Below are 25,423 nucleotides of genomic sequence, written 5' to 3'. Positions count from 1 at the left end.
GAGATGATGGAGGGTTGGAGGGCGCGCCTCCTTAACACCGCGGCGAACATATTTGGAGAATTAGAGGTAAATAATATGGGCTTGAAATAAAAGGAGAGAGAAGGGCGAAGAGAAAGCCAGTCAATTGAAGGGTTGGGTTCGAAACCCGACGTTGTTGGCGGGGGGGGGAGAGGTGAAGTCGGCGATACCGGTAGGGTGATTCAAAAGTTCAACGTCGGGAAAACCAAAATGTATTCGAGTATGTTGGGAGCTTGGATGAGCTTGTCTTATTAGCCTCGAAACAGCCTAGTCCCCGACGAAGCGCGTCCCCGGCGGTGATTGGTGGAACAGGCGCCGGAGACGGTTACGCCGCCCTGGCCCCGATTACACGCCGTTTGTCTAGCAGTTTCCCTTGTTGGGCTCTAGTCGCTCCAGTCGCTCTAGTCGCTCTAGACGGTGGAGGGTTTCGTCCTCGCTAGGATCCTGAGTTCGGGTTTACGTGTACTGTACCCCCGTACTCTGCACTCGTACCCTCTTCCTGAAGCTGGACGCGGAGACAGCCCGATACGCCGACAAAATCCCATCTGAACAGCTCTCACTTTGCCCGTCAGCAAACACCAGGAGAGTCGCGGATGGACGCCGGTGCACACAATCGGCCACCATGAGCTCTATCGTTTTTGTGGTATCCGCTTTGGAAGCTATAGCAGCTTCCAAGGAGGCACATAAAAGGCCGCCGCTGGGCGAATCCGTCCAAAAGGCCCTGAAGGAGATCAAGGAACAAGACCCTCAATTACCAGACCCCGAAATAATCTTTGCGCCATTACAAGCCGCTACGAAGGGCACAAGCATCCCCCTAACCACGACTGCGCTCGATTGCATTGGAAAGCTGATCAGCTATTCCTACTTTTCTGTTCCCTCGTCCCCCAATGCAGACAAAGAGGCCTCTCGAGAACCCCTGATCGAACGCGCAATCGATACGATATGCGACTGCTTTCAAGGGGAGACTACGCCCGTGGAGATACAGCTGCAGATTGTCAAGTCGCTACTTGCGGCTGTTCTGAATGACAAAATTGTGGTCCATGGCGCTGGCCTTCTAAAAGCTGTCCGCCAAGTCTACAATGTCTTCCTCCTCTCGAAGAGTAGTGCAAATCAGCAGGTGGCACAAGGGACGTTGACACAAATGGTGGGAACTGTGTTTGAGCGTGTTAAAACAAGAATACACATGAAAGAGGCACGGCTGAATTTATCAAAACTTGAGAAGACCACCGGGAATGCGAGTTCTTTAACGGTTGACGCATCGGAGTCTATAAATGATGCTGCAGGAAGTACCGAAGGTGGAGAATCAGTCGAGGGGAGTTCGGCAGCCGACACCTCCGGCGACGAAGGACCAAAGCTCACATTGAAGGATCTCGAACACCGGAAAAGCTTTGACGACTCGCAGATGGGTGAAGGGCCAACGATGGTGTCACAGGTCAAGCCAGTGCGGTCATCTCTGCAATCACCCTCAACGCAGGCGTCGCTAGAGAGCAGTGCAGATGACGGCTTAGAATCAGAGGATGCCGAGGACGAGGTCTATATACGAGATGCATATCTAGTTTTCAGATCATTCTGCAACCTTAGCACCAAAGTCCTCGGCCCTGACCAACTGTACGACTTGAAAGGACAAGCCATGCGGTCAAAACTTATTTCTCTTCACCTCATTCACACTTTACTCAATAACAACCTGCTGGTCTTCACATCACCAATATGTACCATCACAAACAGCAAAAGCAACGAGTCCACGAACTTCCTGCAAGCTATTAAATTCTACCTGTGTCTCAGTCTTACGCGAAATGGAGCAAGCTCTGTGGACCGAGTATTTGAAGTTTGCTGCGAGATATTCTGGCTGATGCTCAAATTCATGAGGGCTCCTCTCAAGGTTTGTGCACATAATCTTATAGAGATACAATACTAACAAATCGACAGAAAGAAATCGAGGTCTTTCTGAACGAAATATACTTGGCCCTTCTGGAAAGACGGACTACCACTGTTGGTCAAAGGCTCTACTTTATGGGCATATTGCAGCGTCTGTGCGCAGATCCCCGCGCTCTCGTCGAAACGTATCTCAATTACGACTGTGACAGAAATGTCAACAACATATTTCAAACTCTGATTGAGGATTTATCCAAAGCTTCAAGCGCTGCTGTAATGGTCAGCCCACTTCATCAGCAGCAGTATGAAGAGAAGGCCGCCAAGAGTAACATTAATGGCTCGGACTGGCAAGCTCGGGGAACGCTTCCCCCTCCACTATCGACAGCGCATATAAGTGGTCATAGCGAAATGAATGAATCCGAGATACCTAAGGAATATATCATCAAGAGACAAGCCTTAGATTGCTTAGTGGAAACGTTACGGTCCATGGTCAACTGGTCACAGCAAGGAATTACTGAAGCAACAGGTGCTGATCAAAACGTGAGAGCATCGGAAGACGTCCGTGAATCATTAGACCCGTCTGGAAATGATAGCTTCACACGAACGGCTAACGGCGACACCCCAATTCCTCCTTCAACCCCTGTTCTTGAAGATGATCCTGAACAACTTGAAAAGGAGAAGCAGCGGAAAACCGCCATCACCAATGCTATCAAGCAGTTCAATTTCAAGCCTAAGCGAGGTATCAAACTTCTGCTATCAGACGGGATTATCCCGAGCGATAGTCCAGAGGATATCGCGCTTTTTCTGCTCAAGGAAGAGCGGCTAGACAAGGCCCAAATTGGGGAGTACTTGGGGGAAGGCGACGACAAGAACATTGCGACTATGCACGCTTTTGTGGACTGTATGGATTTTGCAAAACGTCGTTTCGTAGACGCCCTGAGGCAGTTTCTGCAGTCTTTCCGCCTACCAGGAGAAGCACAGAAGATTGATAGATTCATGCTGAAATTCGCCAATCGTTACGTGACCGGGAATCCAAATGCTTTCGCCAATGCCGACACCGCTTACGTCCTTGCTTATTCGGTCATCTTACTGAATACCGATTTGCATAGCAGCAAAGTCGCAAAGCGAATGACGAAAGAGGACTTCATCAAAAACAATAGGGGTATCAATGACAATGCCAATCTCCCTGATGAATACCTTAATGGTATATATGATGAAATTGCAAACGATGAAATTGTCCTTAGGAGTGAACGCGAAGCTGCAGCAGCTATGGGGATAACACCTCAATCAGGTGGAGGTGGCATTGCAAGTCTTGGGCAAGCCCTCGCTACGGTTGGTCGAGACCTACAGAGGGAGGCTTACACCAAACATGCGGAGGAGATATCGCTCAGATCTGAACAACTCTTCAAAAGCTTGTACCGGAAGGAGCGGAAAAACCCTACAAAATCTGGCTCCAGCAAATTCATCCCGGCCACATCCGTCAAACATGTCGGGCCAATGTTCGACGTGACATGGATGTCATTCTTCTCGGGCCTTTCCGGACAAATGCGAAATGCTCATAATATTGAAATAATCAAGCTGTGTATGGAAGGCATGAAGCTTGCCGTCCGTATTGCATGCCTTTTTGATTTGGATACTCCGAGAGAAGCGTTTATTTCAGCTCTGAAGAACGCTACAAACCTCAATAATCCCACCGAGATGATGGCAAAAAACGTCGAGGCTCTCAAAATCCTTTTAGAGATCGCGCAAACAGAAGGAAATGTGCTGAGAGAATCATGGCGAGACATACTGATGTGCGTCAGCCAGCTTGATCGGCTACAACTGATCTCCGAGGGCGTCGATGAAGGGGCGATACCTGATGTTTCCAAGGCACGCATTGTTCCCCCAACTCGGCAAGACACAGGAGCATCCAGAAAGTCAAGTCAATCACAGAGACCTCCCCGTCAACGACCTCGATCCACCACAGGAGGCACAAGCTACTCGATGGAGATTGCAATGGAAAGCCGGTCAGATGAAGTTATCAAAGCAGTTGACCGAATATTTACCAACACAGCAAATCTTTCTGGTGTCGCTATTGTTCATTTTGTGAGAGCTTTGACAGAAGTCAGTTGGGAGGAAATCAAGATCTCGGGGTCAAACGAGTCTCCTCGGACGTATAGCTTGCAGAAGCTCGTCGAGATCAGTTACTACAACATGACCAGAGTCAGGTTCGAATGGACCAATATATGGCTTGTTCTAGGCCAACACTTCAACCGAGTCGGATGCCACAGCAACACTGCTGTGGTGTTCTTTGCCTTAGACTCTCTAAGACAATTATCAATGCGCTTTATGGAAATCGAAGAACTGCCTGGTTTCAAGTTCCAGAAAGATTTCCTGAAGCCATTTGAGCACATTATATCAAATAGCAACGTTGTCGGTGTGAAGGACATGACTCTACGATGCCTTATACAAATGATCCAAGCCCGCGGGGAGAATATCCGTTCTGGATGGAGAACCATGTTCGGTGTTTTCACAATAGCCGCACGAGAACCATACGAAAGCATCGTCAATCTTGCCTTCGAGAATGTCAATCAGGTGTACAAAACACGATTTGGGGTTGTTATATCCCAAGGCGCGTTTGCAGACCTCATCGTATGCTTAACGGAATTTTCGAAGAATATGAGGTTCCAGAAGAAAGGACTCCAGGCCATGGAAACTCTCAAGTCAATCATTCCGAAGATGCTCAAGACTCCTGAATGCCCGCTGTCTCGCAAATCCAATGTGAACTCTGATGGGTCAACCAAAACATCGGACCCGCTATCAAAACAGCCAAGTCGGACCACGCAGGAAGAAGCATTCTGGTTTCCTGTGCTTTTTGCATTCCATGATGTCCTCATGACTGGCGAGGACCTGGAAGTTAGATCCAATGCTCTCAACTACTTGTTCGAGTCGCTTATCAAATATGGCGGCGACTTCCCCTCCGACTTCTGGGACATTCTTTGGCGGCAACTCCTCTACCCGATATTCATGGTTCTCAAATCCAAGTCTGAGATGTCAAACGTTCTCAACCATGAAGAGCTGTCGGTGTGGTTATCGACTACTATGATCCAGGCGCTTCGAAATATGATCACGCTCTTCACACATTATTTCGAGTCCTTAGAATATATGCTTGATAGATTCTTGGATCTATTGACTCTCTGCATATGCCAAGAGAACGATACTATTGCTCGCATTGGAAGCAATTGTCTTCAGCAACTCATTTTGCAGAACGTAACTAAGTTTCAGCCTAACCATTGGTCGAAGATTGTCGGTGCCTTTGTCGAGCTGTTCGACAGAACCACGGCTCATCAGCTGTTCTCTGCCACAACCGGGCCTGCGAACGGAACTGAAGAAGGGGCTCTGCCTGCGGAGTCACCCGGTTCTGACGAGAAGTCACTCAAGATTAACGGAACCAATGGCACTACAACTTCAGAGGCTGATAGCGTCAACGATAATGAAACAACCACGCCACCGGCGACGCAAAGCGAGTTAGAAGACTACAAGCCTCAGCCGGAACTTCAACAACAACCGGTAGTAGTCACCGTGGCCCGAAGACGTTTCTTCAACAAGATTATCACCCGTTGTGTGCTACAATTGCTTATGATCGAGACGGTTAATGAGCTCTTCTCCAACGACGCTGTCTATGCTCAAATACCAAGTCCAGAGCTGCTCCGGCTTATGGGACTTCTCAAGAAGAGCTTCATGTTCGCCAAGAAATTCAACGAGAATAAGGAACTCCGCATGCGACTCTGGCGAGAAGGATTTATGAAACAACCTCCCAATCTCCTCAAGCAGGAAAGCGGCAGTGCAGCGACATATGTTAGTATCTTGCTCCGTATGTATCACGACGAAGGGGAAGAGCGCAAGCGGAATCGTGATGACACGGAAGCGGCTCTTGTGCCGTTGTGCGCGGATATCATTCGTTCCTTTACGCAACTGGAAGAGGATTCCCAGCAAAGGAATATCATTGCGTGGAGACCAGTGGTAGTGGATGTGATGGAAGGATACACTAATTTTCCACGGGAAGGATTCGAGAAGTATATCGAGGTGTTCTACCCACTTGGCGTAGACCTTCTAAATAGGGAGATGGGGGTGGAGGTCAGGATCGCGTTGCAGTCGATGCTCAGGCGTGTTGGAGAAGTGAAATTAGGGTTGTCGGAGATGAAGCCTCCAGGTTCGCCTACGAGTATACACTCTAGCTATCCATTTGGAAGCAGAAGGTCCAGCCGGAAGGATTGATTCACGGTGTTAAGGCATGGCATTGCATGATACTCTTCTATTCTAAATTTGTCTTTTTTGTGAGCGACACTTTATGGTGGGTGTTTGATGGGTACGGTGTGACCTGGTCGCACCGTCCCATAGGCGTTTTGGTGGGCGGAGGGGATTCGTTAGAAGAGACTAGGGGTTGTACATCATGATCTGGTTTTTGTAGACTTCGGTTATCTTTTTCAATTCCAACCCCTTTAGCTGACTCGATCAACTTCCTGCCACTTCGAAAATCATGATAAGGATATATCAGTTTGTCAAATCTCAAGTCAGGTCCCACCCTACTTTTTCTCGTTTGCCAGTCTAGCCAATTTGTGAATCTCTTTACAGACTGCATCGGTTACCTCTTTTGTCTTGCTCGAGCCGCCTAGGTCTGCAGTCTTGACACCGCTCTCTGTAACGTTTTCCACAGCCTCCATTAGCAGTTGTGCTGCCTCAGCCTGACCTAACCATCTTAACATTTCCGCCGCTGTCCAGAACGTAGCTACCGGGTTTGCCAATCCTTTTCCCGTAATATCAAAAGCACTGCCGTGAATCGGCTCAAACATAGACGGGTTCTGCCTCGTGGGATCAAGATTCGATGTCGGAGCGATTCCAATACTGCCTGCTAAGGCAGCAGCCAAGTCGGAGAGTATATCAGCATGTAAATTTGTCGCGACAACTGTGTCGATGCTCTCAGGCTTGAGTACCATCCGAGTGGTCATCGCATCAACCAGCATCTTGTCAACCTCCACATCCGGGAAATCTAGGGCAACTTCCGAGGCGACCTGGTCCCAGAATACCATCCCATTTCTCTGAGCATTGCTCTTGGTAACCACAGTGAGCTTCTTTCGTGGCCGGCTCCGCGCCGTTTCGAATGCAAAGCGCATAATCCGCTCAACGCCATGTCTCGTGAAGATTGAAACCTCGGTGGCTACAGACCAGGCTTGGCCCGTATGTGACGTCCCGCCGTGCCCAGCATATTCTCCCTCAGAGTTCTCTCGCACAATTACCCAATCCAGATCTCCAGGTTTGCAGTTCCGGAGGGGGGATGTGGTACCGCGGAGAATACGCGTAGGCCGGACATTTGCATACTGTTGCAGAGGCTGGCATAGAGCAAGGCGGAGTCCCCACAGCGAGATATGATCAGGTACATCTGTTTGCACCTCGTATTAGCCCAGGGCAACTCCCAATTTTAGAATGGAGAGTAAACATACCTGGCGCTCCCACTGCCCCGAAGAGGATAGCATCGAACTTCTTTACCTGCGCCAATGCATCGTCAGGGAGGTATTTCCCATGCTTCTTGTAATATGCACTACTCCATTCAAATCCCTTAAAATCTAAATCGAAGGTATCTAGTTCCGTGGCAAGCTTCTGGAGCACTTCTTTGCCTTCCTGGATTACTTCAATGCCGATGCCATCGCCGGGAATCAGGGCGATTTTATAGGATTGGCGACCAGAGGATACAATGCTTGTTGACCCATTGCTGCTGGTGGGTTTTGCGAGTGACATTTTGGGGTTTGGGACGAGATTTTGAATGTGCTGGTTTGTTGTGAATAGGGGAATAGGGGGAGGGAAGTCAATAGTGGGGTCGGATGCTTTTGCACCGAGGCCTGGCAAGTAACTTCTGGTCAAAACTTGACGTTTCTCGTTGTTGTTATCCGTTGAACAGCACGGGTTTGTTTATGTAAATAATGACATCACTGCTCCAGACATACGCATTGGAAAGGGGATTTTTCTTAGAGCCAAGAATACTGAAGTTCGGCTCTGGGTTGTGCGTTTCTTTAATGTTGTATTTGTCTTGGCCCAATATGTTCAACATAAGACATAAGAGGCATTTATTGATTTGCCTTGGGCTACAGTAGTTTGTAGCCGGATGGTTACTTCCTCGAAACAACTCTACTTCGTAGTAACCTCGGGTATGTACTGTTCATTTTGGAATTTCCAGCTCAATACTCCGCAATCCGCTCCTTCATAAATGGGGTTCTCGTTCTAGAAGAATAAAGCACTACGTCGAGATATGAATAGTCGGATGTTGCCAAGACTATTAAGCCTCCTTGAGCAGCTTCAATTGGATAGCGAATCATCAAAGAGTCATTGTCAATGCTGGTAGCGTTCGCCAAGCGGCCAAGATGTGGAGGGTGGCGTAAACATTTTCTAATACTGCAACTTATAAATAAGACAGAAGGGCCCAGTCACCCGCTGCAAGAAGAACAAATCAAGTACCCAAGGTTACTTGTTCAACTACTATCTTTACTACCTTATATATCAAAAGATTCTACACCTACCTTACCTAGTGACTTACTAACCCCCCAAATCCACAGAAAGGGGCAGGTATCCGTCACGTGTCTCTTATCGCGATAAGCTCGGAAAATTTCCGTTGAGACCCTGGACGCCGGTGAGCGAGAGCTGAGCTGACAGCAGCGACTTCGGCGGCGGGTTCTGTAAGATAACATTATTACGGGAACTGATCTGCAAAGTCATTCAATCCGTCATCCAACTTTCGTTGCTCTTCCCCCACCGCATCCTCTCTTTGTAGGAAGTTCAATCTTCCCTAATGCGCATACGATGACATCCCAATTCCCTGGGCTAGAATCACCACAGCCAAAGATGGGATTGGAGCCCAAGAAAAAGGCTGGGTCGTCCAAAGCCGCAGGGTCTCGGGAGGGACCTAAAGTATGGAATACAAAGAACCTAGGCCTGAGATTGGCCTCCGATTGTGTTTCCGGGGTTTTTGCAGCTTCATTAGTTGCGCCCCTGATCGCAATAATTGACCAGTAAGTCAAGTCTCGTCTTCTTCTCTCCCATGACTTCCTCACTAACAACATACCTGTAGGGGGATAATGCAAAACGCCTCCGGCCAATCGACTCTCAAAGAGTCGGTAAAGACTTCCCTTACCTCTCTGGTCCTCCGGCCACATACCATCCTCTTCTCAAAACCCTTCGCCCTCATCTGCATGGTTTACGGCGGGACCTTCGTAACGGCCAACACTCTCGACACCATCACGTCGACTGTAAAGAACAAACCATACACACACGTCACCGCCGACACAATGAAATTTGCGGCCTCTTCAACTGCCAATATCGGGCTCACTCTGATTAAAGACCAAGCGTTTGTGCGACTCTTTGGCTCTGGGGGACCCCCACGGCCGGTGTCGCTACCATCATACGCGCTTTTCACAATTCGAGATTGTCTTACCATATTCGCATCCTTCAACGTCCCGCCATTACTCGGGCCGGTAATTAGCAGGAACATGAGTACCGAGTTAGAGAAGCGGATGAGCGGGCAGACCGTTGCCCAATTTGTTGCTCCGGCCGCGGTGCAGATTGTCAGCACGCCTATGCATCTCCTAGGCTTAGATTTGTACAATAGAGGGTGCAGTGGGATTACCTGGGCCGATAGATGGGCCATTGTGAAGAAGAATTGGGCGGTTAGCTCCGCAGCTCGAATTTGCAGGATTGTTCCTGCTTTTGGATTTGGGGGTGTGGTGAATGCAAAGGTAAGGTATGGCCTGCTTTCTAGATTGGATTAAGCACCCAAGTCATGATATTTGTCCACATTTCCTCTATTTTTTAGATGGTTTCATAGAATGGTTGGATGATGACACGGCCGGCGTCTTACAGCTTTGCATTTGTGGCATTTATTGGAAGCCTGCGGATTGGTTTGGCGTACATACAAAAGCTTTTTTGGGAGCCTGTACTTATAGTAGCTACATACATTTAGAAACCATAGTAATGATACCCTTCATCCATTCTATGGGGGCGCACAACAACTGCTCTCTCAAATCCTTCGAGGTATCATTGCTCCCATTCTCACTTGCGCTCCTTACTACTCTTACAAGTTCAAGCGATCAAAAGCCTTTCAGCGTTCCTTTAGTGCCTCATCACAATTTCACTTCCCGTCGGCCTTCCGTCCCTCAGCAGCATCACTTCCCTTCCTGTTATCCTTCTGGTTCTTAACATGATCGTTTCCCTTCCCCTTGTCCTTATCCTTGTCCTTCTCTCTCTCGGCACTGTCATTTCCCTTCGCACTGTCATTCACTTTAACAATCCGGCAATTTCCACAAATCCAGTGTCCGCATCTTTCACACAAGTACTGAGGGAGCACATTCTTCTTTCCGCACTGTTGTTCAAACATCAAATCACAGTTAGCATTCATCACTCTCTTAGTAGAGCTGAAAGTAGAGGGGAGACGAAATAGGAGACATACAGGCCAAGGGCACAAAGCATCCTCTATCTCATCATCATCCCCCTGGCAACACTTCCAGTAGTCCGAATCACCCATTTTGTCAATTGCCTTTGTCGCAATGGCTTGCCTTCCTAAGCAAGAGGGCTTGTTCTCGAAATGTAGAAAGAAGTTCTTCTGGGATGTCCGATCTTGCCTCGCAGTCGGTGATTGGGATTTGTCGAATAAGGTGAGCGCCTTTTTGAGGATGTGAGAGAAGCTCCTATTTGAGCTTAGTTTTGGGACCCAAGTATTTAGCCTTGAGTGAGGAGGTTACAGCATTGCTTTGATGAGTTATCTTTGTCTGTCTTGTGTTGCGATGCGTGATTGTAGTGTCCCCTCTTAGATCGCTCAGGGGATGGGACGAGGAACTTTGAAGGTATCCCCTATCGAAGGTGAAGACGCGTGAATATCAGAGGAGTCTTATTTACTATAGACGATCGCTAATCAAAGGCTGTGTCCTAATGTGCAGGTTCTGCCTCCCAAATATACACCGCGGCTGGCCATGAATTAACGAGGGGAAGCTATTGATTGCTCTTGAGTTTCTCCTTAGTTCAGAGGCTATATTTCTGGTTGAGAGCTTTTAGATTATGTAACAAAGAGAAAATGATGATCTAAATTGAGAATCATTTAAGCAGGCACATATATATATATATAATAGAGAACTATCCAAAACGATATTCGTCCTCAAGCACACAACTTATATCCTTCCAAATTATACAACTCAGCATTTCCAATTCTACTATCATCTGCTTTCCTCCGCACCTTACTGCTGAGGTAAAATAAAAATGAAAAGAGTGATTAGATTCCTAGTCTAAACCGTGGTAGGCGATGTATATACCGTCATGCGTAGGTAGTTTAGTGGCAGGTATGACCACTAAATGCTTAGTGACAACAAAAGTCACTACCCCATACCGTATCCCTGCCTATGTATCTATCGTCCTAAGAAATCTCGATAAATGCGGAGGTGCGTTTAGCAAGCTAAAGACACCAAGAACACTAAGGCCACAGAACCCACAAACGCGCATAGCTTGTTTTGACTTAACCATAGCCCCGCCTACCTAGTCTAGTAGGCGCTGTACTTGTGAAGTCAACGCTCGCACCTCAGACTTTTCCCACGGCCCCAAGTGTGTTCTGCAAGCCAATTTACTAGAGTGACTCGCAGTTGAGGGCTATTATATACCGTGAGACTGGGTTGCTGAACTCAATCGTTAAAGGTGGTTTACCCAGGAGACGAGTCGCGAAGTGCGCTGTAAAATATTGCATATAAACTGGAAGGTGGTCATAGTATTCATGTGCTCAGTGTCCACAAATCATGTCTAAAGTATCAATCATGCAACCTTCAATCCTGTTTATCATCCTAGCATCCATAACGCCGACCTGAGTCTAACCTGCTTAATCGCACAAGTCTGAGCTGATATCATAACATCATTTCTTCCTCACTCGTCTCGGTCATGCTTTCTTCGGTTTCTAGATCGTCACTTGCTTCGACTCCTCCATTTGACAGCGTAGAAGTCCTAGCAATGTCGCATTTTCCATTGCCATTCGTAGCGCCATCACTTCGCCTTATAACGCCATTTGTTTTCGTCGAAGCCTCCACTCCGTCCTCTTGCAGGATGTCTAGCTTTTCCTTCCTACGCGCCTCTCTCTCCGACGTGGCGGCCTTAGCACCTCTTTTCCGAACCCTGTTGTCCTGAACTCGTCCAAAAGCAAAAATTTGCACCATCACCATGATAGCAGTATATCCATAGCAACAAAGTTGGTCATCGGAATGCATATCGAGGTAAGGTGTAGACCCAGGGGCAGGGCCGAGCATTTCCATAAAAGGGTTGGGCGAGTGAGACGGGGGATGCGGCCCAGGTAGTACGAATCGCGACATCAGGGCATTTATGAGGTGTAGAATGAACGCGGGGTTGAGGAGGATCGCCGGGACGAGGTAATTGCAAGAAATCGACCGCATCTTGTCTGGGTCGCTTCTGTATTTTGGTCAATTGACATTCCCAAGCGTTTGGGAATAGATCTTACAGCGTGTTCTAGAAATCTATATCATTACTTTCGCTGAACGGCGGTATATATCCTCTTTTGTTTCGCAATAAAGTGGCTGAGGTGGTTGACGTTCGTTGTCCGCTAGCAGCAAGATGAGCAAACATGTACAAGTCGAGCTTTGTATTCCAGCTAACGCGGCGCAAAGAAGTGGTCGTCGTGCGGTTTCTATTGCAGCGCCATCCCACCGAGGCAAATATTTTGATGAGGTGTTTCAATTGCAGGAAAATCGAACGTGATACCGGCGGGCCTGTCAAAACGGGCGATACGCGAAGGTCGTAGTTGGGTTTACTCGACCTGAGGATTGCGCCAAGGGTTTGGCACGCCGCAGCAAGAGAACAAAGCAGCAGGTTTTCCGGGGGCAACTAGACCGGTTGGGTTGTTTTGGCGTGTGGAATGACATAGGGCGAAGGCTGGAAGGGAGTGGAAGCCGATCAAACTTCGCCCCCGTACTGAGGACGACCTGCCTGTTGGGACTGAAAGACATTCCAGGGATGATACATGTGCTACGTACCACTGCGTACCTCTGGAGACTTGCCTTTGGATGCCATTATTGGGCCAACGCAGAGATGCGTGAAAGACCACCGTATCAAGTGAACTGGGCGTTCAGGTTGGGATTTAGAATCGAATAATATGAAGGGAATCAGCTCGATCGCAAGTACTGTACATTAATCCGCACAGTAATTCTACGACTTCCCCGAGCATCGGTAAGCTGCCCGAATCCCCGCAAGTGCCGAGCCACCGCTTCAAGCCACATCGAGGGCTGGAGCTTGGTTCTAGCCACGTATTTACAAGGACCGAATATTTCGAGGCCAGCGCGAGATATTTCTCCCAAGCCGAAACCATATACGAAGTACGGGGTAATTCTTTGCACATTGATTTCTACTCAACCGCAATACTCTTGCTGCCTACTCTTCGACTTGTGTCCAATTTATCTCGCCCGGAGCTTGGGCGCATATCATCATGGTAAGCTTCCCTTGTCCTAATGCATAGGTAGATGCTCCAAGCTCATACACATGTCCCTCTGTGATAGAACACCCTCTTCAACACCGCTCTCAAGCAGTCCACCTCTCTCAAACGCGACCTCTCTGCGCCATCAGGCACACCACTCACACCCTCACTGCTCGGCCAAATCTCCGCGTCTCTAACCTCCTTCTCCCGAACCCTCGATTCCTACGCGGACCTCGCAAAAACCGAACTCAACCCCGCTAAGAAAGAGAAAGCCCAGGATCGAATATCATCGTTTCGAGCCGAGCTCCAGTCTTTTCGCGAGCAACTTAAAGAACTAAAAGCCCAAAACGAAGATGTTCAAACAAGCGTCAACCGGCAAGAGTTATTAGGGAGGAGGCCCCATCACACTGCTACGCCGGACAACCCGTATTCCAACGCGTCAATAGCGTCAGCCCCGTCCGCCCATTCGCCATGGGCACCTAAAGAAGGCTCAGGGAGTTCGGGCCTTGGAATGAACAGTGGCGATTACAACCGAGAACAGCATGCCATGAGAGAGCAGAATTTCTTTGCAAATACGAACAATGCTTTGGATGAATACCTGGCTCGTGGACAGGCTGTGTTGGGAGACCTGGGCCAGCAACGGGAGATTTTGAAGGGCACACAGAAGCGGCTATACAGTGTAGCAAATACACTTGGTGTCAGTGGAGATACCATACGCATGATTGAGCGAAGGGCAAAGCAGGATAAATGGATCTTCTGGGCGGGGGTGCTGATTTTCTTCGGATTTTGTTGGTTGGTGTTGCATTACTTGCGATAGAAACCGGTGGTTTGATGGGCAAGAGCCTGGAAACCCATGTGTTGAGGATGCGGGGGAATATTTCGGTTTCTGCATCATTTATAGGGCTATAGCGAGGCGTTTGGGGATAGGCTGTGCATCGATATTGTACTACTATGAACTGGGTTCAGCAGGATCCTACCTATACCTATCTTGCATGATGGTAAATATACCAACTTCGTATTTCAAATCACCCTGTACCTAGGTACATATGCCTCGCATATGCCTAGCATATACACATTTCTAGGGGTGCGATATGCAACAAAATATGTGGGATTAGATGTGATAGGCTGACAGAGTCAGCCCACCTGATGCCGCGTTACAATGGCTTTAACTGCTGCCAACTAATTCCTTTCTCTACCTATTGTTTGTGTGGATTAAATAACCTGCTTCCGCACTGGCTGATATGACTCTTCTGACTTTTGCATGATTTGCATATATTGAATCAGTATATGAGCAACCTACCCATTTCTTGAGAGCTATAGAGCATATGCCATGATGCTTTGGTGGGTCACTGAGCCTCGAAAAGCCCCCTGCTCTGCAACTATCTAAATTGTTTAACTCCCTATTTAGAAATAAACTACTAGTCTACTTTCTCGGTTTATCATACATGCTTATGTTCTTGTGTGTTTGCGAAGTATAGACCTGCTTGGACGAAGCTGGGCTGAAGCTGAGAGCAAGAAATGCGGGGCAAGTCACGTGGCAACGTGGACATGTCGCGATTCCGGGGACCTCATTGCTTCACCCCGTCCAGTTATCTACATCTACTGGGCGAGTCGATGGAAGGAACATAGCATAGCATATTAGCCTAGCTCATCGGTTCTTTATTATCGCGGTCGTCGATGATCAAAGGGAGCTAAGATGCCTGACTTGATGGATGTCGATACAGAGTCCCCAAGAGGCACAAAAAGGAAGGCAGATGATGTGTCACTAGAAGTATCGGCCCCAAGAAGGATCAGAGTAAGTTTCAACCCTTTTTTTGAAGACGAATGCTAGCTAATGCACTACAATAAGGCTCTTGATCCTGATGTTGTCAACAAGATCGCCGCTGGCGAGATTATAGTAGCGCCTGTTCATGCTTTGAAAGAGCTGATAGAAAATGCCGTTGATGCGGGTTCGACATCTCTTGAAGTGCTTGTCAAAGAGGGCGGATTGAAACTTTTGCAAATTACTGACAATGGCCATGGAATCGCTGTAAGCTGAATAATTCTCCATTTCCAATCCTTGGCTGATTATTTGCAAGAAAGAAGATTTGCCAATTTTGTGTGAGCGCTTCACTACTTCGAAGCTCAAAGAGTTTGAGGACTTGTCCTCGATTGGGACCTATGGGTTTCGAGGGGAGGCCCTGGCCAGTATAAGCCATATCGCGCATCTTACTGTTACCACCAAGACAAAAGATTCTAATTGTGCTTGGAGAGCGAATTATGATAGTGGGAAGTTGATTCCTGCGAAGCCGGGCCAAAGTGCAGATCCCAAGCCCACAGCGGGGCGTCAAGGGACGCAAATTACTGTTGAGGATCTTTTCTACAACGTCCCAACTCGTCGTCGTGCGTTTCGATCCGCATCTGAAGAGTATAACAAAATCCTCGATGTTGTGGGGAGGTATGCCGTCCACTGCGAAGGTGTTGCTTTCAGCTGTAAGAAGCACGGGGAAGCAGGTACGACAATCTCTACTCAATCGAATGCTTCAACACTGGATAAAATTCGGCAAATCCACGGAAGTGCAGTGGCAAATGAGATGATAGAATTCACATCCTCGGATGAACGATGGGGATACAAGGCACGGGGATGGACTACGAATGCCAATTATCACGTTAAACGGACTACTTTACTTTTGTTCATCAATCACCGTTCTGTCGACTCGACCAATATACGAAAGGCCATCGAGCAAACATACTCAACATTTCTACCTAAAGGGGGCCATCCTTTTACATATATAAGCCTTGAAATCGACCCTCAACGGGTGGATGTTAATGTTCACCCCACGAAACGAGAGGTCAACTTCTTGAATGAAGATGAGATAATCGAAAAGGTTTGCGGCGATATTCGAGTGAAGCTTGCGAATGTCGACGTTAGCAGAACGTTCATGACTCAAACCCTCCTCCCGGGTGTTCGAGTGCCTTCATCAAAGGCAGGTCAAGACGATGGTGATACATCTACTGGCAACGCTGGTCCAGTTGCTACACCAAAGCAAAGACCGTATGAAAATAACTTAGTCCGCACCGATGCAAAGATTCGCAAAATTACAAGCATGTTACCACCCAGCGCCTCGAAAGGTGGTGCAGAGACATCAAGCTCTGGTCCAGACCGCCAAGGAGACGCAGAATACGAGTACTCTGACCGAGAACTCGTTACCTACCGTCTCCTCACAATCAAAGGACTGCGTGCCGAAGTCCGCGACGCAATGCACAATGAGCTGACCGAGGTATTTGCTAGCCATACATTCGTTGGTGTAGTCGACGAGCGTCGCCGCCTGGCAGCCATCCAAGGCGGCGTGAAGCTCTATCTTGTCGACTACGGCATGATCAGCAACGAGTATTTTTATCAAGTCGGCCTCACAGATTTTGGTAATTTCGGGGCAATCCGCTTCGACCCTCCTCTAAATCTCCGTGAGCTGCTTTCTCTAGCCGCTGAGCACGAGAAAACCTCCACCCCGGCTACAACAGAGGAAGAGGATTTCGACGTTCAGGACGTCGTCGACACAGTCGCCACTCAACTCATCGAGCGGCGAGATATGCTCCTCGAATACTTCTCCCTGGAGATCTCCGAGGAGGGCGAGTTAATCAGCATCCCTCTTCTAGTAAAAGGATACACACCAAGTCTGGCCAAACTGCCACGCTTTCTTCTCAGATTAGGGCCACACGTGAATTGGAAGGGCGAGAAAGAGTGCTTTGACACCTTTTTGCGCGAACTTGCCTCGTTTTACGTCCCTGAGCAGCTCCCACCAACCCCTGGACCTGGAGATTCCAAAGAGGATGGCGATGATACGATCAAGGCTAGGAGACAAGATGTCATCCGCGCTATAGAGCATGTGCTATTCCCGGCCTTCAGAGCAAGGCTAATTGCGACGAAATCGCTGATGAATCGTGGTGTGGTGGAGGTGGCGAATCTAAAGGGCTTGTATAGAGTTTTCGAGAGGTGTTAACTTAGGAGTGGAGCTTCTTCTACACGATACATACATATTGGTAATTTATGGGCTGTGGCGTAGGGTTTGATTAGAAAGGTGTTGTTGAAATTTTGGGCTGGAGCGATATTTCGCGTCCCGGTTTCTTGCTATTTTTTACTTAGATTTGGCATTGGCGTTCACTGCACAGTAACAATAACACGGATGGAGAGAATTAGTCAATAGAACCCAGTTATCATCTAGCATTTGTAGCTGCTGACGCCCCAATAGAGATCATGTCTACGGCTATTATACAGTTTTATTTCATAGCGGCCCTTTCTCAACTCTTCAAATCATCCCAGTCAGGGTTCTAGGTAATTAATTGTTAGCAGAGATCCATTTCACTATATTTTAGATGAACATACCTTTCTCAAGATTACCAAGCCCTCGAGTGTGGTGGTTAAAGGAATATACTGCTCATCTTCTAATTCCGCCCGCTCTCCATATGCTAACAGGACAGGCGTGCTCTGTGTCTGCCAACCAGTAATGGTCTTTGGTCTGCCAGCTTGTCCAACTACATCCACAGCCTGTCCAACTCGAACATTGACAGTCAAGGGCTTCAGATCTTCGTCAAGAGTGACGAGGAACCTCGGATGCATTGCAGTAACCAGATAATAAAGGAGGTAGTGCGATTTGTCGGTAACGAATTGCTTGGCATCAATCATGGCGACTAATACCGAGAGGAGACCAGCAGCAGAGACCCTTGAGAGAACTTGGCGATCGGTGTGGAAGGGGCTGATTGATAGTGTGCCTTTACCCATGTGAAGCAGACCTTGGGCAATGCGGACCATGAAGAGGGATTCTTGGTCTCGGTGATAGTAACTGGCCAGTTGTCTGAGAAGCTGGGCCAGTCTTGCATTGTTGGTTCCCGCGCCAAGTAGGCCCATAGCAAAGATCGCGTTGATCGCAACATCATTGTCATTGTCGTGACTGTACCTCGATAGTGTGTCGTAAACCTTCATTTGCGGGTTACTAGGGCTGAGAAGACCCATTGCCAGAGGTACTGCTCTGCGGATATTTGCTTCGCCGTAATGCATGAGATGGCCGAATTGTCGTAAAACCATTTCTTGACCAACGTCCTCGCCCATTGCGACAAGACCCAGGCCAATGACAGCATAAGCTTGAAGTAACTCGTCGCCTTTCTTGTCATCAGTATCTTCGATGTGGTCGTTGCAAATGTGGAGGAGCTCCTGTAACTTCAAGACGGTGCCTGTTCCTGCCCATGCACAGATCTCTGCAAGTACGGAAGTCGGCTTTGACATTGGGTGGTCGATAGCTTTCAGTGTCTCCAGAATGACATCAACTTCCTCTTGTTTCCCGAAGTAGAGAAGGCCAAGCCCAAGAGCCATGAAGCGAGTCCACTTGTCCTTTAATTGGGATTTGCGATCATCATCCAGGAATGTTTGCACTATTGCTTCACTGACATCGGAGTTTGACGAACCGACGAAGATCATCCCCAGGGAAAGCGCGGCCATCGCAGATATTTGCATATCTAGAGAAGTATCGGTGACGATTGGTAGTAAGAGCTCTTGAAGGGCCTCCCGATTGGAGCCTGCGTATGCTAGACCAAGGCCCATGATTGAGGCGACCCTTACCAGTGGGCTCTTGTGGTTCAACTTATCTTCATCACCAAGAAGAGCCATGGCAGGATCGGAATCGATTCGAACTCCGGAATTCATGATACCGATTGCTAACATGGCACCAGCCTGGATCTGGTCTTCGCTCGCGTAGGTGTACTTGTCGATTTTGTCAAGGCCACCTTCCACATCCCATAGCAGCAGCGTGCCTAAAGACGCGACTGTGGACATCATGCCCTCTTCTTTCGTCTTCCAGACCCAACTAGCCTTATCGTCCTCAACCATCATCATCTTGTCATTACCATACCCTGCGTTCACAAAAGCATTGACAAAAGCAGCGGCCAGATTGTGTCGTGCAGAGTCAAGATTAGTTAGACCGGCAACACGATTACTCTCAAGATGGCTCTTGTAGATATCCTCTGTGGTCTTTGGATCCAGAATATTCAACTCCTTGCCTAGAGCCTTGAAATGTTCTGGCAACTTCGTGTTGTTTAAGCATTCCACAATTTCTTGATCTTCCTCCGTCTCTGGATAAAAGTCTAGAACAATCTGCTGTTTGGCAATGAGGAAGGCCATTTGTTTCTTCAGTGCCACATCCTTCGTCGAGCTGAAGTCGGATTCAATGAGATCTATGTCGTTCAGGCGGATTGCAAGGATAACTGCCTGGGTAAGCTGGTCGTATTGCTTGTAAATGTCGTGAGCGGTCCGGAGGAATTGCTGGTCTTCTGGGTAGGTCAACAGATTTACCATGCTGACCATATAGAGGCAGACTCGGGGGTATGTGTCTTTGTCGAGGAATTTAGGGAGGTCCTCAATAATTTCGAGTTCACTCATCAAGTCAACAGCATCCGCTTCGGCATTGCTCTTAAGGAAGAGCGGGACTAAGATTAAGGCAAGATCAATGAGATCTTGGTATTGTTCATCCGCCGTTAGCCTCTTTGTGTAGACTTCCCCAAGCTCCAGAGCAAGATGCCTTGTATATTCATGGCCCCATGAGCCTATATCTGAAGTTGGCGCCAGCAGCCGGTACTTGAGGGTATCCTGTCGGTCTTCGTCTGAAAACGTCATGCCGATTACTGAAAGCACATCCGCCAGCGATGTCTTGTCATCTCCAGCTGGCCAATCCTCATAAAGTTTTGTCATAGGTTCGTAATGTGGCCGGAGGAACTTTAGAGGTTTGGGTACAGCGGTCATCGATGAGGTGGAGGTCTTGATGGAGTCTTTGATCGCCTCCAGGGATGGTTTGTAAAGGGTCGCATCGGATTCCTATATTGAGCGAATCAACATTTGAGTGTCATGGCACCTAGATCAGGACATACCATTAAACGCTCCACTAGCATATCCAGCTCGCTCTTTAACTGCTGATCTTCCTCACTGAGCTCCTCGGCGGCTGAAGCATTGGTTAGTGACAGCGCGCGGGAGACATAGATTCAATCAAGCCTCACCTCCAGCAGCCCCCTCTTCACTCTTGCCATTTACTATGGGCTTCCCATCTTTATCCTTCTTGACATCCTCAGGTTTACTGGGCTCTGCATCCGTCGCCTTTCCCTTGCCCTTGTCAACAGGCTTGGGCTGCTCATCCTGCGCCATCGCGTGAGCTGCTCAAGAGGAAAGGACGGGGAGGATGTATTCGATGTGAGGTTTGGTGTGGTATGTTAGGCCGAGATACGCAGATTGCCGCAGATAGGACAAGTTCTTGAGGATTCAAAAGGTGGTGATTGGGGTTTGGTGGCTAGAACGGTGATTCTGCTAGGCACCTTAAGCTTCCGCGTACAAATACACAGAGCTCCAGCACCTGCGAAACGGGACCACGACTAGCAAGCGAGTCGCCTCACTAGCGCCGCATCGGTGTGCCTTTAGCGGGGTGCCATTAGAGGGAATAAACTTTATGCCAGTATTTTGGCACCTCATGAAATAAATAAATCTATGAAAGTATCAACCCCACGAAGTCCGAAAATTCCCCACCAGCAGCAGATATGAGGCTCGATACTAAGGCCATGCGGTATCTGTCCGCCGAGGACTGGCGAACTCTCACTGCAGTTGAGACTGGCTCCCGAAACCATGAGGTTGTCCCGACACCATTGATTGCCCAAATATCAGGCCTCCGAGGCGGGGTTCACAAAAACATATCTGCCTTGGCGAAGATAGGATTGATCGCGCGGTTGAAGAACGCCAAATATGATGGCTATCGTCTTACATATGGAGGTCTGGATTACTTGTCTCTGAATACATATCGAAAGCGCAAAGACGTCTACAGCGTCGGAAATCAAATCGGGGTTGGAAAAGAGAGCGATATCTTCGTGGTGGCGGACGAGAAGGGAGTGCAAAGAGTCTTGAAAATACACAGACTGGGTCGCATATCTTTTCGAACAGTCAAGGCAAATCGGGATTACCTGCGGCATCGACCAGCCGGATCTTGGATGTACATGTCGCGGCTAGCAGCGCTGAAAGAGTTTACATTTATGAAGGCACTAAGAGAGAATGGATTCCCCGTACCAGAACCTTTGGCGCAGTCGAGACACACCATAGTTATGTCTCTAATAGATGCATTTCCCATGCGTCAAGTCGCCTCCGTCCCAGATCCAGCGGGCCTGTACGCAGAGCTCATCTCCATGATTCTACGACTCGCACAATATGGACTCATCCACGGGGACTTCAACGAATTCAACATATTGATCAAGGAGGAATATAATTCAGAGGATCCCAAGGATCAACAACCCGAGAACGTTATTCTGACCCCCATTCTTATCGATTTTCCTCAAATGGTTTCGGTTGACCATGCGAACGCAGAGTACTATTTCGACCGCGATGTGAACTGCATCAAGAGATTCTTCCAGCGGCGTTTTCAGTTCACCAGTGATGAAAAGGGACCATCCTTTGCTGAAGCTAGAAAATTGATAGGGAAAGGTGGTAACCCAAGACTTGATGTTGCTGTTGCAGCGTCAGGCTTTTCTAAAAAGATGGCGAAAGATCTCGAGTCATATATGAAAGAGGTTGGAGTGGACGGGGACGGTGATCCCGACGCGGCACGTGGAGATGAAGATGAAGACGAGGATGAGGAAGATGATGAGGACGAGGATGGAGAGGATAAAGTGGATGTTGAGGAGGAAGCTGATGGAGATGATATGCAAGCACATAACCAGATCTCAGCTGCTGAGATTTCGCTGTCGACCCTTCAGATCAAAGACCAAACTTGAATTCGACGACATCACCCGTAATGTCTTTCAAAACATAATATCCAGAGACTTACGAGCTCTTGGATGCCCACAAGATGACAGGCGTGTGAGAATTTGCCCAGCTGTCTCACCATAGCCTTCTCACATAGCAATGTGTAGGACGAATTCACAAGTTGGGACATAGTGCAATATCTGTGGATAAACGAAGTTCAATTTATGCTACTCAATTATGCTAAGCACAGAAGTCCGCCTCCAGTAGTGTAGCCATAGACAACAGCAAAGAAATAAATAATCACAAGAAAAGCGAATTGCTTTTTGATATCCGACCACTGCTGTTGACATAAAGAAATGTTTCGTGCCACTAATGTCAATATGCCACACCTTGCTTGAAAATACATTTGCCAGTTCTCAGGACACTGCGCACCAGGTAGCAAAACTCGAAGTATGTTGCCGATACGAGTGGGGAACAGCGTAGTGATGTTGACATAATATGTATGTGTCCTTGCCGAGGACGCATGTATGGTAGAGAGTACAGTGTTGTTGTATAGGGGTTGTTGCATATGAATCCGTGATATCATCAAACCGCTAAAGCAAAAGAGCAAGTCGTGACATGGATAAACGGACGAGTGAAAACCGGTGAAAAGCAAAAAATGTGTTGCTGCGGTCGTGCCAAACCCTGAACTCGACGGTCAATTAAGACTTGCGAGTTGTTGTGGATCCAGAGCCACCACGGACGATGGATGGGGCACCACTACGGACGAGTGAAAACAGGTGAAAAGCAAAGGATGTGTTGCTGTGGTCGTGGTAAACCCTGAACTCGAGGGTCAATTAAGACTTGCGAGCTGTAGGGGATACAGAGCCGCCGCGGACGACAGATGGAGCATCGCCACGAACAGGAGTTCCGCCAGAAGCTGAACTGGTCTCCGATACGGATGGGGTGCTTTTACTTGTTGGTGTTAGTCACTATTAATAATAAGGTGCCTGGAATAGAGCTGACTCACATGTTCTTGGATTTGTTGGGGGTGGGCTCAGTCAAGGAGGCCCTCACCTGACGATCCATGTGCTTGAAAATAGGAGCACTAGTAGAAGTCGAACTCGAAACAAAGTCAGCATTGGCTTTGGTTCAGTTGAGATGCGGTGCCATACCTGCTAGAAGCCTCTCGTTTCCAAGAACTGCCGGCGCGAGACTTCGGGACATGATAGGTAACCATGGATGTACGCGGAAGAACAGGTGAGGGCACCGGTGGAGAGATAGGAAGGCCATTAGGCGCACCATAGGCGCCGACATTGTACTCGTTGGTTCGGAACTGTCGACGCTCTGTTGTGATTCGCTTCAGATCCTTTTGGCCAGGGGTATCGGCAAAGCGAACCTGAAGAAGGAGGCCCTCCTCACCAATTGGCTGGCCGTGGAACTTCTTAATGATCTCATGGCAAACTTCGCGACAGTCGAACCTAGAGATGAATCAGCTAAGCTCAATGTTGAAACAAAGTTAATCCTTACCTAGCAAAGCCGACACCACGACTATTCTTGTTCGAATCTCGGAGGATTCTACTCGAGACGACATTATAATCCATAAAGATAGCGCCAAGTTCAGACTCGGTCATGTTCATCGGAAGGTTGGAAACATAAAGGTTGGTTGAATTTTCATCACCCTCAGCCTTAAGACGAGAATTGAAAGATTCCTGGGATGAATGTTAGCTATAAATTATTCGTGGATGAGGTCATCAAAAGGGGGCAGTACCCGAGCAAAACCAACTTCGTAACCCAACTTATAGAAACCGCGAATGCAAAGCTCCGAATCGCGGATGTTGGCGTATTTTGCGAAACCAAATCTACAGAAATATTAGCCACGGTCTGGGTCAAGGACGAAGCGGACATACCCTTTGCATGCTCCAGTTGAGGTATCAATGATTGCCTTGGACGTCTCGACTCTTCCGAAACGGGCAGCATATGCAGCAATGGTCTCATCATCAGTATTTGGATGGAGGCCACGGATATAGACATTGCGATTGCCAGGAATTGGGTTGGACAAGCTCTGATCGAGAGTTCGCAGGCTCTCACGTGGGGTGAAGACCGCGGGAACGGCCCGGGGGATTGCAGGGTGCTGTACAAGCAACGCATCAAGATCAATATTGATTGGGACGGTCTTATAAGGAAGGCCTTTGACGGTTTGATGGCCAGCATGCTGGGCATGAAGCTGTTGTGGCGACGGGGTGGATCCAAACGGAGATCGGTCAACTGCAGCAATATGGGTTGTCTGCTCACGCTGAGAAACTGAGCTATAGAAAGGGGTGCTTGGGGCGGATTCATTAGTAGAATAAGAGCCACGGCGATTATCGAGACCGGGAACCTCCTTGTGGTGATCAGAATGATCGGGATAATGACCAGCACGAGCGGTAGTGTAAGGCAGCATCGGGTAGCCTGTGAGATATCCAGGATACGCGGCTTGGGCGAGGTAGGGCAAAGCAGCACCGTAAGGACTGTAAGAGGCTTCTGGAAGCTGGGCACCCGACATTGCCTGAGAAGAATACATGCCGGTAGGAGCCATCAAAAATTGGCCATCCGGGGTAACATAATACTGCACCTGACCACCGAGAGGGAACTGAGCGGCGGCCATGTTGGCACCGGGGAGAGCAAGACCAGCGAACTGATTTATGATAGCACCCATGGGGTTGCTCTCGGTATGTGCACCAGGGGCTGATGCATGAGCGAATGAAGATCCGTGGCCCTGAGGGTCGCGTGGAGTGCGAAGTTGAGCCTGAGCATACATGTTGGATGCCGAATGACTAGGGAAGAGGGTTTCGGTATGACTCGTAGTTTGCTGATAAGCCATGAGAAGCTGCACAGGACTTCGTCAGCTTTGATGATGGTAGGTTGACTGAGAAGAGAACAGGAGAAATGGGTGTGGATGAAAGGCACCTTGAAAGGCTTGAGAAAGGAGAGGGTGGAAAGATAAGAGTTGAAGGTGACAAGTTCGACCTCAGGTTTGGATGGAATATTGGAAAACAGAACAACAGGAAAATCAGTGAATCAGGTGCACAGGTTGACCTCTCCATTCAGATCGTAACAAAAGTGAAGACGATTAGATTAAAAAAAAGGTTGACTTACGATCAAAGTCTCTGAACGAGAGGTTGAGTGTTTGTTGCTCGACTATTTCGAGGCAGTGACTAGACAAATAGTCAGTAAACTATTGGGGCGGGAGGTAGATAGAGCACAAACCTGTATCAAGAGATTGAAGAAAAAGACCTGTCGCTCGATTCAAGGAGAACGGGACAGCAAGTAGGAGCTGCCGTGCTTCA

The 25,423-nt window shown here is 48.3% G+C and overlaps 10 protein-coding genes across 10 annotated transcripts; 5 read left to right on the top strand and 5 right to left on the bottom strand.

Annotated features, from left to right (window-relative positions):
* Positions 1 to 640: 640 nt before the first annotated feature.
* Positions 641 to 6,147, top strand: BP5553_09356 (Sec7 protein; the record flags this gene model as incomplete). The annotated part of the gene is made up of 2 exons (XM_032017979.1): positions 641 to 1,897; positions 1,945 to 6,147. The coding sequence occupies 2 exons, from the start codon at positions 641 to 643 to the stop codon at positions 6,145 to 6,147; spliced, it is 5,460 nt and encodes a 1,819-aa protein (XP_031865886.1).
* Positions 6,148 to 6,455: 308 nt separating this feature from the next.
* On the bottom strand, positions 6,456 to 7,665 carry BP5553_09355 (Tartrate dehydrogenase; the record flags this gene model as incomplete). Its single annotated transcript, XM_032017978.1, has 2 exons — positions 6,456 to 7,309; positions 7,371 to 7,665. 2 exons carry the CDS (start codon positions 7,663 to 7,665, stop codon positions 6,456 to 6,458), a joined length of 1,149 nt encoding a protein of 382 aa, XP_031865885.1.
* A 1,056-nt stretch (positions 7,666 to 8,721) lies between these two features.
* BP5553_09354 (Uncharacterized protein) lies at positions 8,722 to 9,686 on the top strand (the record flags this gene model as incomplete). The annotated part of the gene is made up of 2 exons (XM_032017977.1): positions 8,722 to 8,930; positions 8,990 to 9,686. The coding sequence occupies 2 exons, from the start codon at positions 8,722 to 8,724 to the stop codon at positions 9,684 to 9,686; spliced, it is 906 nt and encodes a 301-aa protein (XP_031865884.1).
* A 359-nt stretch (positions 9,687 to 10,045) lies between these two features.
* On the bottom strand, positions 10,046 to 10,438 carry BP5553_09353 (uncharacterized protein; the record flags this gene model as incomplete). The annotated part of the gene is made up of 1 exon (XM_032017976.1): positions 10,046 to 10,438. The coding sequence occupies one exon, from the start codon at positions 10,436 to 10,438 to the stop codon at positions 10,046 to 10,048; it is 393 nt and encodes a 130-aa protein (XP_031865883.1).
* A 1,360-nt stretch (positions 10,439 to 11,798) lies between these two features.
* On the bottom strand, positions 11,799 to 12,338 carry BP5553_09352 (uncharacterized protein; the record flags this gene model as incomplete). The annotated part of the gene is made up of 1 exon (XM_032017975.1): positions 11,799 to 12,338. One exon carries the CDS (start codon positions 12,336 to 12,338, stop codon positions 11,799 to 11,801), a length of 540 nt encoding a protein of 179 aa, XP_031865882.1.
* Positions 12,339 to 13,384: 1,046 nt separating this feature from the next.
* On the top strand, positions 13,385 to 14,189 carry BP5553_09351 (Protein transport protein BOS1; the record flags this gene model as incomplete). The annotated part of the gene is made up of 2 exons (XM_032017974.1): positions 13,385 to 13,387; positions 13,455 to 14,189. The coding sequence occupies 2 exons, from the start codon at positions 13,385 to 13,387 to the stop codon at positions 14,187 to 14,189; spliced, it is 738 nt and encodes a 245-aa protein (XP_031865881.1).
* Positions 14,190 to 15,068: 879 nt separating this feature from the next.
* BP5553_09350 (uncharacterized protein) lies at positions 15,069 to 17,352 on the top strand (the record flags this gene model as incomplete). The annotated part of the gene is made up of 3 exons (XM_032017973.1): positions 15,069 to 15,167; positions 15,222 to 15,401; positions 15,451 to 17,352. 3 exons carry the CDS (start codon positions 15,069 to 15,071, stop codon positions 17,350 to 17,352), a joined length of 2,181 nt encoding a protein of 726 aa, XP_031865880.1.
* Positions 17,353 to 17,650: 298 nt separating this feature from the next.
* On the bottom strand, positions 17,651 to 20,537 carry BP5553_09349 (ARM repeat-containing protein; the record flags this gene model as incomplete). Its single annotated transcript, XM_032017972.1, has 4 exons — positions 17,651 to 17,680; positions 17,736 to 20,213; positions 20,267 to 20,337; positions 20,393 to 20,537. 4 exons carry the CDS (start codon positions 20,535 to 20,537, stop codon positions 17,651 to 17,653), a joined length of 2,724 nt encoding a protein of 907 aa, XP_031865879.1.
* A 386-nt stretch (positions 20,538 to 20,923) lies between these two features.
* BP5553_09348 (Serine protein kinase RIO2) lies at positions 20,924 to 22,144 on the top strand (the record flags this gene model as incomplete). Its single annotated transcript, XM_032017971.1, has 1 exon — positions 20,924 to 22,144. The coding sequence occupies one exon, from the start codon at positions 20,924 to 20,926 to the stop codon at positions 22,142 to 22,144; it is 1,221 nt and encodes a 406-aa protein (XP_031865878.1).
* Positions 22,145 to 22,951: 807 nt separating this feature from the next.
* On the bottom strand, positions 22,952 to 24,957 carry BP5553_09347 (RNA-binding, RBD; the record flags this gene model as incomplete). The annotated part of the gene is made up of 6 exons (XM_032017970.1): positions 22,952 to 23,069; positions 23,125 to 23,217; positions 23,270 to 23,575; positions 23,625 to 23,806; positions 23,866 to 23,956; positions 24,005 to 24,957. 6 exons carry the CDS (start codon positions 24,955 to 24,957, stop codon positions 22,952 to 22,954), a joined length of 1,743 nt encoding a protein of 580 aa, XP_031865877.1.
* Positions 24,958 to 25,423: the final 466 nt, after the last annotated feature.

This window comes from Venustampulla echinocandica, assembly GCF_003357145.1.
Source record: "Venustampulla echinocandica strain BP 5553 chromosome Unknown scaffold_10, whole genome shotgun sequence".
Taxonomy (NCBI): Eukaryota; Fungi; Ascomycota; class Leotiomycetes; order Helotiales; family Pleuroascaceae; genus Venustampulla; species Venustampulla echinocandica.
The sequence above is the reverse complement of the archived record's forward strand: the minus strand, read 5'-3'. Positions and strand labels throughout refer to the sequence as shown.